The sequence below is a fragment of the Triturus cristatus genome, chromosome 1_1 (assembly GCF_964204655.1).
Source record: "Triturus cristatus chromosome 1_1, aTriCri1.1, whole genome shotgun sequence".
Taxonomy (NCBI): Eukaryota; Metazoa; Chordata; class Amphibia; order Caudata; family Salamandridae; genus Triturus; species Triturus cristatus.
Genome location: NC_140579.1, coordinates 82,042,926 through 82,055,222, shown reverse-complemented (window position 1 = coordinate 82,055,222; position 12,297 = coordinate 82,042,926). Strand labels below are relative to the sequence as shown.

Below are 12,297 nucleotides of genomic sequence, written 5' to 3'. Positions count from 1 at the left end.
ATGTGAGGGGAGAGTTATTTTACTAACCAGTGAGCTGCATCGTTTAATAATATGTATAAATGCACCATTAGGTAAGATGTTATTTTTTTACAAAAGTATTAAATCATCTTTCCTCTGACAGATCTCAGTGCTTCCCATGAGTTCATTTGCTCCCCGAAGGGGGTCTCCTTCAGGATGGATAACGGCATGTACTGGAGCTCGAGGCCGGAGGGGATCCGGGGACAGTGCGAGAGGGACCACTCCACCTGGCTCCAGGTGTGCCTCGTGAACGGGGGGAAGGTGGAAATCACCGACTACAAGGGCGAGTATCTATGTCTGCACCCAGGATCCGAGGACAACGCCATCAAGACAGACAAAGACAAGAAGTCTCCCGACTGTGACTTTGAACTTGAGTATAAAGATCATAAGGTGATGTTCAAGGTATCCGGTGGGTTGTATTTGTCCAGACTTTTGCGCGAATCACATCACTTAGAGGCAACACCAGAAACACCGACCAGCCTTTTTGACCGGGTGGGCGCTGATGAATAGAGCGCCCCTCTGATGCTGCGAAAAGAATGTGACGTGTGGTGATTTTATGAATCAACTTTAGGCGCATTCATTCTAACTACTAGAAAAGGCAACAGAGAACCTGAGATGAAAAATATTGAAAATGAATTTCACTTTAACTTTATTTAAATTGAGTTATAGTGTAGAATCTTTCACTGACACTGCAAACTAAATAAATGCAACTACAAAAATCAAATCAGATTTTAAAAACAGAAGAAATAAAGAGTGTTCCCGCTTGACTTTAGATCTTATCTGTTTTTATGATAGATATTTTCTTGTGTTTGTTTATGCTTGTATTCCCGTACCTTGCACATTTAAGTCCAGTACAGCATATAGTATGCACTTGTTTCCTTATTTGAAGTTAATGTGACACATTTTATGATCATTATTTTGCATAGATATCATTTTCTTTAGTTTAAGTCATGTTTTGACCAGCAATACAAGTCATTACCAAGGCCGGTACCCACATTGGCATCATGACCCAGTGAAACAGAGCCTGTGATCCAGAGATTCATATGGTGTCCATCCGTTTTAGCAATTCAACAACATGGACGCTTGGGGTATGCCCCCTGAATATTGAAATCACTGAATCGATGGAACACAAGATCAAGGACAGAGTATCAAAAATAAAATATTGCTAGATGGGTACGTCTAAATTGTATATACCTAACTCCAAATATATGTACCTACATAGGGGCAGATTTACAAGAAAGTGACGCATCAGTATAGATGCGTCACTTTCCCTGCGCCACCCTTGGAAACCCATGTGCCACCATAGATGCGCCATATTTACAATACGGCGCACTATGGCGCAAGGATTGACAGATGCGTCAGAAATTCTGATGCATCTGTTGGCGGAAAAGTCACGCATTGATGGAGTTGTGTCGCAAGCACGACGGAACTCCAGTAAAGCGTGTTGAGTCCTATTTCCACTACACTGCGTCACTACTTACGCATGCTTCAAGCAGGCATAAGGTTTTGACGCAGTGGTGTCCTAAAAGTGGCGCGGTGAAATCTTGTAGATTTCACTGCGTCACTTTTACGAGGCCTTCCTGCATGGGAACGCTCACCCTGCATACATTATACCTGACGCAGGTATGATGTGGCGCAGGGCTTTACAACGTGATGCATCTCCCTAGATGCGTCACTTTGTAAGTAGGCCGCATTTTTTGAGCCGCCGTTGCGTCAAAAAAAGTGACGCAATGGGAGCTTGTAAATCTACTCCATAGTACATATATCTTCAAGGTTCTTAGATGAGGAGTTAGGAATAGTATATCTTTACTGCCCTATACGCACTTAATTTGTCCCTCGATTTCCTTGCGCCAAAATGCTGTTGACATCAATATTCAATAGTATAAACATGCCTGCTGAGCTCACAATTGAACCGTGATTCAGAAAAGGGCTAAGGACCAGGTTACATAGATGTCATTAGACTGTGTTAGTACTCGAGACAGAGTTTCATGCATCCGAGGTTTGATTGAAATGTTGGATATCTTGTCATTGACATGCCTACAATGAGACACTGCCTTCATAAAGTAAATATGGAATTTCTAAAATTAGCACACTGGTTATAAAATGGCAATACCGTTTTTTTTATTAAATCAGTAACTCACACGAGAAACATGCTCATCATATCATTAGCAGGACAGGACAGGCAAACCAACCTCATGTAAGGACAACAACAGTTTGGACTTACTACAGAAAAAATGGACTAACTACCAAAGTCAGGCCCACCAGGTCTCCTCCCTGAAAAGTATGTCTGTCTCTAAGAGAGCCACCCTGCTGGCCAAGCACATGCCTAACCTAAGAGTGACGAACTCTGTCCTGCATGGCAATGGTTTCCAAACATTGACAATGGACAAACCCATCATCAAGTTGCAAAAGCGCAAATACATTTCTACAGCCCGATGGACAAACAAGAATGCTACATTATTTGAAGGACCCCACAGACATCAATAGTACTTTTTGACATTTATGTAATTCTATTGTAAACAGAAGATTGTGGGGGTGATCCTGAGTACTAATGCACTGGTAGTTTTCAAAACCGCCTACTAGAAACCTTTTAAATAGGACAAATGTTGAGACATTAAACAAGTTACAAAGATAAAAATTAAAATACAATTACCTAAATAGTCATCATATACATTATACATTTCTACTAAAAGTGTGGAAATGGGAGTTTTAGAGTAATCAGGGTTGAAAGTAGTGTAGTGAAGAATTAAGGGGAAACACTTACACACAGTTTGTTGGGTTGTGTAGGATACTTAACAATCTGTATGAATCTCCAGAAAATTTGCATAAATATGTTGCAGAAAAAGAGCTTTTATATGAAAACTGCACCAGATATGTGATGGAGCCTGGGCCCATATAAACATTCCCAATAACTCTGACAACCTTTTTCCCTGCTTCAGAGGTAAGAGGGAGAAAACATTCTCCATTTAAATTTAATACAGTGTAACCAATTTGGCTACATATTAACTCACTCAACCAATTCAAGGATTATGAAGGTTTAGTTATAAATTCAAAAACAAATTGATATATACCAATCTCAGCATTATGGTATAAAAATACATAACAAAAAAGTGAGTCCAAATCTCCTGAAGAGATGAACCCTATATAACAAAAAGCATACGTCTAACTCTATTATAGGGATAGAGGAGAGGAGGAAAATAAATTGAGCTTAAAATGCATCAGTTGATTATCGATGGTAAGCACGAGCCCAGTATCTTTCGCTGCACTATCTCCAAAAGGGACAACCCTAAACTAAGAAAGCATTGCGATTATTTGGAGTTAGCAAATAGAAAGGTGTCAGCCATCAAAGACTTCAGTAGAAGAAATGCAACCAAGGGTCATGTAGCATGAAGTCACACAAAGCATAAGAAGAGGTCTGTACCCCTCGAAGTCCTAACGGGTCGCTGTGTCCCTCTCTACAATACAGCATTAGATATGTTAATACGCATGTGACTCCTCAATAATAATTCAATCTTCCTAGCACAAAAGGGATGCAGGCACCACCTTTCCCACGTCGATAAATTGTTACTTCTCTCATCCTTGCCATGTTTCTCCTACTCCATGAGAACTCGTATCCTTGCTCGTTGCCGCATTTCTCTTTTCTCCAAGATTCACCTTCTCATTCCTTGCTATCTTACGAGAACAAAACCCTCCCCTTCTGACTAACGAGGCCCTATCCCCTTGCAGTGGGAACAAAATTTAAGCACACATTCTCCAGCAAAGTTTAAGCAATATATAATTTTCCTATGAGCTTGAGCTGGAACTGTTCTTCAGGCCGAAACTCATGTTAAGTTATAAGTGCACTGAGTTTCAATACGTGCCCATTTCCACACATAGAGCAAATGCAATTTCTTAAGAAATGAATAAATGCAAACAACATGAAAAGATGTAACTTCAAATACAATATCATTATTATTGTACGTTTCTAGTTACGTGTATAAAGTTAAACACCATTCTCTACATACAGCGTTTATTAGCTCCACACTGTGAATATATTTATAAGTTTGGTTCTCTCTCGATTGTTAATACATAAGTAAATCAGTCCTTTCAATAACTACACTTCTACACATACTTGAAATACACAATACCCCAACTATCATTTAGTAACGTTAATCACACAGAATATATTCAAGGGCTGACTACACATGATTATAACGCACTCCTACATTATATCAGGGTGGAATCAAAATTAGGCTACTCCATGTGCAACTAGATTTTTTAAAGTGCAACTTAACGGAGGGCAACACTGATGAGCTGTGTCTAACTTTGAACTTTGCCCATCCTGAATTGGAAGTTCATGGTAGCTTCAGCAATTGAGATTGATGTGTTTGGAGATGGGCATAGCATGACTGTGTAGGGACAGAAGCAGCATCTTTAGGGAACAAACATGACTGTGATGTGGGGTCCATTAATGTTAAGCAGAGACAGCATATAGAGACGGCGCAGGAATGTTTTGTTATTAATAATGAAGACATGATATTTTTGATATTCCGTTTATAAAGGAGAAGTCACTAGTGGGATCCTATATTTAGCTCAGAAAAGAACATACAGTATAAATTGTTAGCAAAAGATTTTTACTGTTTAATTGATAATGCACTTTAGTACATGTTTAGGGACACGTTCCTAGGTATTGTCAACTACACACACACAAACATGATAAGCATTCTCGAGAGGCATGTCAAACTCTCAAATTCCATAATAAAGGGTTCAATAGCACACCACTTCACCAGAAATCCACGACCACCTCCCCATTACCACCAAAGCCTTACATCACTGAAAATCCCAAACAAGGCCCAAACCAGTCTGGAGTTGATTGTGCTGTGTTCTGGAAGAGGCCTCGCATGGCAGTTCAGGGTGAACTGTTCCCATGAGGAGTAGGGTCAATACTGCTTTGCATAGGTCAGGTCTTTGTCTAGAGTGGCCCAATGGGGAACAAGAAAATGGGTGAATGCTCCCCATTGAAATTGCCAGTTTGTAGACGTTTTGAAAGCATTCCTCTCACCATCTTTTGTAAGTTTCAAATAAAAAATGGTTTGTTCGTTAAAGGACAGTGTTCCGCTTCCTGGGAGGATGGTACATGCAACATCTCACCAATGGTTAAATGAAATTGTCAATACATGTAAAAGGATTTAAAAAACATATTTTCACCAAGTCAGGCGGGGAGAAAATGTGGTTTGTAGGATGCCTTGTGAAATAGGCTGGGCCTTTAACCTCTTAAAAGAGACTTGGAGACGACAGGTCATCCAGGAGAGGGGTAGAGGGAAGAGATGTCTCCACGACTGTGACATGACACAAACCTTTAAGATAATCTACATCAAGAGAGGGCTTTTTAAACAAACCATTGGTGTGCTAACTGGCAAGATTGTTTTATGGAGCTCTGTCCGCTGGTGTCTCAAGAAGGCAGGACAATCCGCATTCCCGAATGAACTAACTCCCAGTGGTCATCTCAAGCACATTCCTGCGTGATGTGCAAGTTTTTCCAGATAGTTATGCTACAGGTTAACATGCTTCATTCAACTTATATGCATCAGGCATCAGTAGCCGTCTCAGTGGATCTCGTATGGTTCCACACCTTTTGTCAACATGCTCAGTGTATTATAATAGGATACAAATAATTGATCCTGTGGGACTCATTAAACTTGCTACCTTGCGTACTAATCCTAGGTATTAAGTAGGAATCAAGCACAATTTAGTATGAAGGAAGTTACACACAGATGTTCCTTTCATGAATAAATAATACTCAGAGGCACTTAGATTCTCACATGTACCTTAATTATTCAAACACGTTTTTCATGGGCAGCTGCAAACAAACAAATGAAGAAAGTGCGAGGGATCATTGTTTGTGATACGTTCATATACACAAAGTCACGGTAAAAACACTGAAGAAAACATCCCACTTGGGTATCCTAGTACAGTAGAAAGTGAATCCTGCCCAATAGTTATAAAGTGATGCAATTTAGACAGAATCATATAACCACTAGGGGTTGAGTGTAGGCGTTTCGACCCGTAAATGATTTGTTGGGTCTCTTCAAGACATGTTTGTCTGTCTATGAAACCTGCAATGAGAAGGTACTCAGAGTAGGAATGTGTAGACACTTCCACCTGTGTAGGTATGGCTCTTTATTGATAGTAAGCCTCTTACTAAGACTGAATACAAGTTCAGATGTCACAAATAGGTGATGTTGGAAGGAGGTTTATTGGTGGTGGTAAGTATGCACCTACCTCCAGTAACAAGGCCAATGACACGGTACTGGGTCCTAAAGAGGGTCTCTATAAATTAGTCCCTTGCTCAATCCTTGGTAGCTGGGGTTTTTGGGAGAAAAGGGTACCCCGATATGTGAACCTGGGTTTGGAAGGAATAATTAAAGAACAATGGTTCTAGTGTGGCCTAAAAGGTCCAAAAGCAAAAGGGGTGACCCAGGGAGGGGCACTGTTTTTTTATATAAATGAAATTAATTCAAAAAGGGAGCAAGAGACAGTTTGTCACGCGTCATGTAGGTCAAGAGATGACAGAGTTTTATTTGAGAAAAACAAATTAGGATGCTCATATAATAAGTAAAATAAAGCGTGGTGTGCAATAGTGATAGTGGATTTTAAAAAGACATCACATTGACAACCACACAATAGAAATCCATAGATGATTTATACATATTATGTGGAGTTCAAGTTGTGGGGTGGTCGACGGCGTTTCGAAACCAATTATTGGGGTTCATCTTCAGGACAATAGTGAGCTAGTTGAGTTGCGTTGGCACTGGCGGTGAATCAGAAAGAGGTAAGGGAATTATTGTTCTGGAGTAATTTGTATTTACAATAAAGAGCCCGATATTATTTGGGTAGTTCCAAGTGAAATGCTCCAAGGCAGGAGTCAGGGACTTCACGTAGGCATTATTAATTAAAAGCCAAATTAGTTAATTGTGAAACAATCAAATGTTATGTTGGGCAGCGGGGCAGTGCTTAGATCCGCCTGGGCAGTTACAATTTCTGCATTCACCCGCTAGCTCCAGCAGCAGTATGACGTCCTCGGCTGCTCGGCTTCAGGCACCCATTTAATGCCCTGTCGCCTCCTCTAAGAAATGTCTAGTTTTCTAAGGAAAGACTGTTTAAGGACGATTGAAGACTTTTTTTTCCTCAAAACCTTTGTTGAACATTTGGCATGTTGCAGAAAATGTCTAGTTTTCAGAAATGTGTGGGTTTGGTAGGGGCCAAAAACCCAGGTGACCCCCCTTGCAGAACCAGGTGGTTTTGAGATGGGCAATTTTATGTCGCCTCACTACGTTTTGGGCCCTTGCCTGTCGCGGGTACTTGGACCTCCCACACAAGTAAGGCACCATTTTTACCGGGAGACCTGGGGGAACGCTGGGTGGTGGGAAATTTGTGTGAGCCCGGTGATGCCACAACTTTCCCACACAAAAATGTGTGAAAAAAGTAATTTTTTCAGCTAAAATTGAGGCTTGCAGGGGATTCTGGGTAAGGAAACATTGGGGGATCCACACAAGCCATACCTCCCTGGAAGCCCTCGGGTGTCTAGTTTTCAGAAATGTGTGGGTTTGGTAGGTTTCCCTAGATGGCCGCCGAGCACGGGGCCAAAAACCCAGGTGACCCCCCCATGCAAAACCAGGTGGTTTTGAGATGGGCAATTTTGATGTTGCCTCACTACGTTTTGGGCCCTTGTCTGTTGCGGGTACTTGGGCCTCCCACACGAGTGAGGCACCATTTTTATCGGGAGACCCGGGGGAACGCTGGGTGGTAGGAAATTTGTGTCAGCCCGGTGATGCCACAACTTTCCCCCACAGAAATGTGTGAAAAAAGTGATTTTTTTCTGCTAAAATTGAGGTTTGCAGGGGATTCTGGGTAAGGAAACGTTGGGGGACCCACGCAAGTCATACCTCCCTGGAATCCTCGGGTGTCTAGTTTTCAGAAATGTGTGGGTTTGGTAGGTTTCCCTAGATGGCCACCAAGCACAGGGCCAAAAACCCAGGTGACCCCTCTTGTAAAACCGGGTTGTTTGGTGATAGGCAATTTTGATGTCGCCTCAATACGTTTTGGGCCCCTGCCTGTCACGGGTACTTGGGCCTCCCACACGCGTGAGGCACAGTTTTTATCGGAAGGCTTTTGGGAACGTGGGGTGGGTGGAATTTTGTGGATCCACGCAGATTCCAGAACTTTCCACAACAGAAATGTGAGGAAAATGTGTTTTTTTAAACAAATGTTTTGGTTTGCAAGGGATTCTGGGTAACAGAACCTGGTGAGAGCCAGTCAAGTCACCCCATCCCCCCATCCCCCCCAAAATGTACAGATTTGCTAGGTTTCCCTATGTGCCGGCTGCGCTAGGGCCCTAAATCCACAAGAAGGCATATTGCTAAAAACAAATCCGTGCCTAGTCTGCTTTCTGCCGCCCTGGGAGAATATCGGGGGTGGGGTTGCCCTGATATGCCCCCAAGGGGGCAGAAACACTGTGGCTATTTGCTTAGGGGGTGGGGGCATGGGCATGCACGTTTTGGGCAGCCCCACTCTAATTCAAATTTCCCCCCAAAAAAACCCTGGCGTCTAGTTTGCATTTTGCCCCCCCAGGTGGGGCACAGCCCCCATCTGCCCCCCAGGGTGGGGCTGAAAGTCCAATAGACGCCAGGGAGTTTTTTGGGCAAATTTTAATTAGGGTGGGGGCTTCCCAAAACAGGCATGCCAATGCCCCCACTGTAATTAAAATTTGCCCAAAAAATCCCTGGCGTCTACTGGCCTTTTTGCCCCCCACGGGTGGCATATTGGCAGCTAATGCCCCATCTGCCCCCCAGGGGGGACAGGAAGGCTGTAATTTTTGCAGGGGAGGGGTTGGGGGCATGGGCATGCCTGTTTTGGTCAGCCACCACCCTAATTTAAATTTGCCCTAAAAAAATCCCTGGTGACTAGAGGGCTTTTTGCCCCCCCCGGCGGGGCAGATTGGTGGCTAATGCCCCCATCTGCCCCCCAGGGGGGGCAGAAAGCCTACTAGACACCAGGGATTTTTTTGAGCAAATTTTAATTCGGATGGGGGTTGCCAAAAACGGGCATGCCAATGCACCCACCCTAATAAAAATCTTCCCCAAAAAATCCCTGGTGTCTAGTGGGGTTTTTGCCCCCCCCAGGGGGGCAGATTGGTGGATACTGCCCCATCTGCTCCCCAGGGGGCGCAGGAAGGCTACAATTTTTGCGGGGAGGGGGTGGGGGCATGGACATGCCTGTTTTGGGCAGCCCCCACCCTAATTCAAATTTGCGCCAAAAAAATCCCTGGTGACTAGTGGGCTTTTTGCACCCCCTGGGGGTGCAGATTGGGGTAAATGCCCCTATCTGCCCCCCGGGGGGGGAGGGGCAGAAAGCCTACTAGACACCAGGGATTTTTTTGAGCAAATTTTTATTAGGGTGGGGGATGCCAAAAACAGGCATACCAATGCCCCCGCCCTAATAAAAATGTGCCCAAAAAAGTCCCTGGTGTCTAGTGTGCTTTTTGCGCCCCCCAGGGGGGCAGATTGGGGTCTACTGCCCCATCTGCCCCCCAGGGGGGGCAGAAAGACTAATTGTGTGCCTGAGGGGGGTGGGGGCATCGGCATGCCCATTTTGGGCAGTCACCACCCCTAATGAATAAATTATCAGAAAATCCCTGGTGTCTAGTGGGCTTTCTACCCCCCTGGGGGGGCAGATTGGGGGCTACTGCCCCCATCTACTCCCCAGGGGGGGCAGAAAGACTAATTGTGCCCAAAATATTTATGGAAACTCAATGGAAATGCAAACGGGCAGCATATATAAGAAGTGGACAGAGGTTCAGTGGTGCTTTCTTTTATGTTGTTTTTGGCTATATTCTTTTTCACTCCTGTTAGACAAAGTGAGCGGATGTGGTCCGTCGGCTAGACTGCCGACTTTGGTGCTGGAGACCAGGGTTCGAGCATCGGGGTCGTGTCCACATTCTGTGATTTTGGGCAAATCACTTTATCTCCCTGTGCCTGAATGTGTCCTTGTGTAATGTAATCGGTGCTCATGTAAAGCACTTCAATACCTCCGGGGCGAGTTCGCGTTATATAAATCTATATAAGTCAACTGTTTCCTTGAAATCCGAGCCAATTGACACAGTATTGAAGGCAAAGTGCAGAATGCGGTTTGATGGGCATGAGCGCACACGCAGGGGGAGCGCTTACAGACGGGGAGCTGGAAACCACAGAACACCGGCCAGGAAGAGAGCACGTCATCGCGTGCGCACCATTGTGATTAGGCCGGTCGCCAGAAGAGAGTGCGGTGAGTAAAGGGGCCAGTAGCCTTGGAAGGTTACAAATGACAACATAATTGTCATGAGGAGGGACTAGCAAGCCTTAAACAAATTGGAAAGCAGCATTTACTGATCTAAGCCAATGAAAAGGATGGGTGGAGAGTGGGCGGAGCTTCCGCAAAGCTTCCACACTAAAGTGTTTACTGCATGTCTCGGAGAGACAGTAGAAGCACTGTCTAGGCGAGACCTAAAAATGCATCCTTTCATCCATTTTAGATGCAAGGGTGCATTTTGTAGGGCTGGGCAGAACTCGCAGAATTTTATTCTGTGGAATTCCGCGAAGTTCCACCCACCACTATGTTATCACGCCTTGCTCCAAATATCACATGCCTCTTTTGGCTTGCACAGTGTTATCATGCCTCCTCTTCCAGGTAACACATGCCTCTGGCTGCTAGCACGGTGTTATTGCATCTCCCTCCAGATTACAAATGCCTCTCACGGCTGTCAATGTGTTACCATGCCTCTCGCAAGGTATTCATCTAAAAAAGAATAAAATTGAAGCAGTACTAGGGTCCTCACACAGGGTAGTACAGGCCGTTTCTCTTCAACAGGAAAGGTCTGGTGTTGAGGCGCTATCCATTTCGATTTGCTGTTAATGACACAGCTCTTGTTACAAGAATGACGAGAAGTGACAGTCTGCTAAAATGGGAAACAAACAACAACAGGTCTGCTGCTGGCGCGCAAGTCTACCGAGCTATCCATTACTGCTGGAAATTGAGCAGGAGCGTTTAGTAAGTGTCCCTTGTGCATTTGGAGAGAGGAACTCAAACCATAACCATGAAAGGTCTGTGCCACTTGCCCCACATTTATATTTTGCAGTCTTATGTAGCATAAACCTGACCAAAAGGTATTACCTACTGTTAGTGCTCGAGGCTCATTTGTATACACCATCTCGTGTTCACGGATAGGTACCGAATCCGAGCAGCTCACATGTGTAACGTGAACTTCACGCTTCTATACAACACTGACACATCAGTGCATGCATGGCAGGATGTGTGCGTGAAAGGTAGAGATGGAAGCTTGTCAGCAGCTCTGCTGCACATGCTGGTAGAAAACAACCTGGCTACAGCGCAGGTGTATTGTTTAGTATACAGATTTCTAATTCATGCTTCAGACACTGTAAATAACAGGTGCTTCTTTTAAGCCACTTGAATGTACTCATTTCATTGCCAATGAAAGGATGAATAGCAGTAAAAGGATAGCCAATTTCACTTGAGACCCAGTCTTTTCATTTCAGAACCTCAGACATGCTAGAGGTTATAGCCTTGTATAATTGTAATGCAACCAACAGGACTGATGAAATGTGAAGACATGGATACTTAGTGACTGGGGCTCGAATTTCGAGCGCCACAAAAATCTCAGCGGTAGCACGATAATCCAATTTATTACATTTTCCATTTCACTCACAACATCCCAGTTTCTTGATTACAAAATGCATCTTGGGCAGCATTTGCAAATGCCAGCACTACTCCTTGGAAGGCTGAAAGGCTGAGTCTCTGCACGGGAATTTAAACCACTGACTTGCACAAAGATCTCAGCAGTGAATGGTTAACGCACATTGCTACGTCAGTGGTGCCGTCTTACCTCCTCAATGGTGAGCAGCATGCAGATCCAATATTCCTTCTGCATCATCTCCACCCACAGTCCTGCTGTTCACAAGGTGGCCCTGGAACTGAAAACCCAAATGTTTATCCAAAACAATCCCTCGTGCTTGGCTCTCCTCATAGGCAAGACCTGTACCCAACAAAACCAATCACAAAGGCAGAAACATATTCTATGAGCAATGAGGAAGCCTGATGACGTAGCATTGGTTAAAGGAACGCCTTATAGCAAAGGCTAGCGATGTTAATTATTTTGACTCATTGGCTGTCACGCATTAGAAATTGTAAGGAACTTGTGGGTTGGATGGGAAAATATCTGCGGGTTGTTCATTGGCTGTGGTTCTC

At 44.1% G+C, this 12,297-nt stretch overlaps 1 protein-coding gene and 1 long non-coding RNA gene across 2 annotated transcripts in view; one reads left to right on the top strand and one right to left on the bottom strand.

The window, feature by feature from the left end:
- Window positions 1–785, top strand: part of LOC146869514 (uncharacterized) — a 44,745-nt gene extending 43,960 nt beyond the window's left edge. The window contains exon 3 of the mRNA XM_085603471.1: window positions 122–785. Coding sequence (XP_085459597.1) covers window positions 122–528 — 407 coding nt within the window. The 3' untranslated portion in view covers window positions 529–785. The remainder of the gene's footprint in view (window positions 1–121) is intronic.
- The window catches only part of LOC146869513 (uncharacterized), a 383,511-nt gene extending 371,434 nt beyond the window's left edge, over window positions 1–12,077 (bottom strand). Inside the window, exon 1 of the long non-coding RNA XR_014961066.1 lies at window positions 11,936–12,077. This is a non-coding gene — a long non-coding RNA (uncharacterized LOC146869513). The remainder of the gene's footprint in view (window positions 1–11,935) is intronic.
- Between the last annotated feature and the right edge of the window lie 220 nt (window positions 12,078–12,297).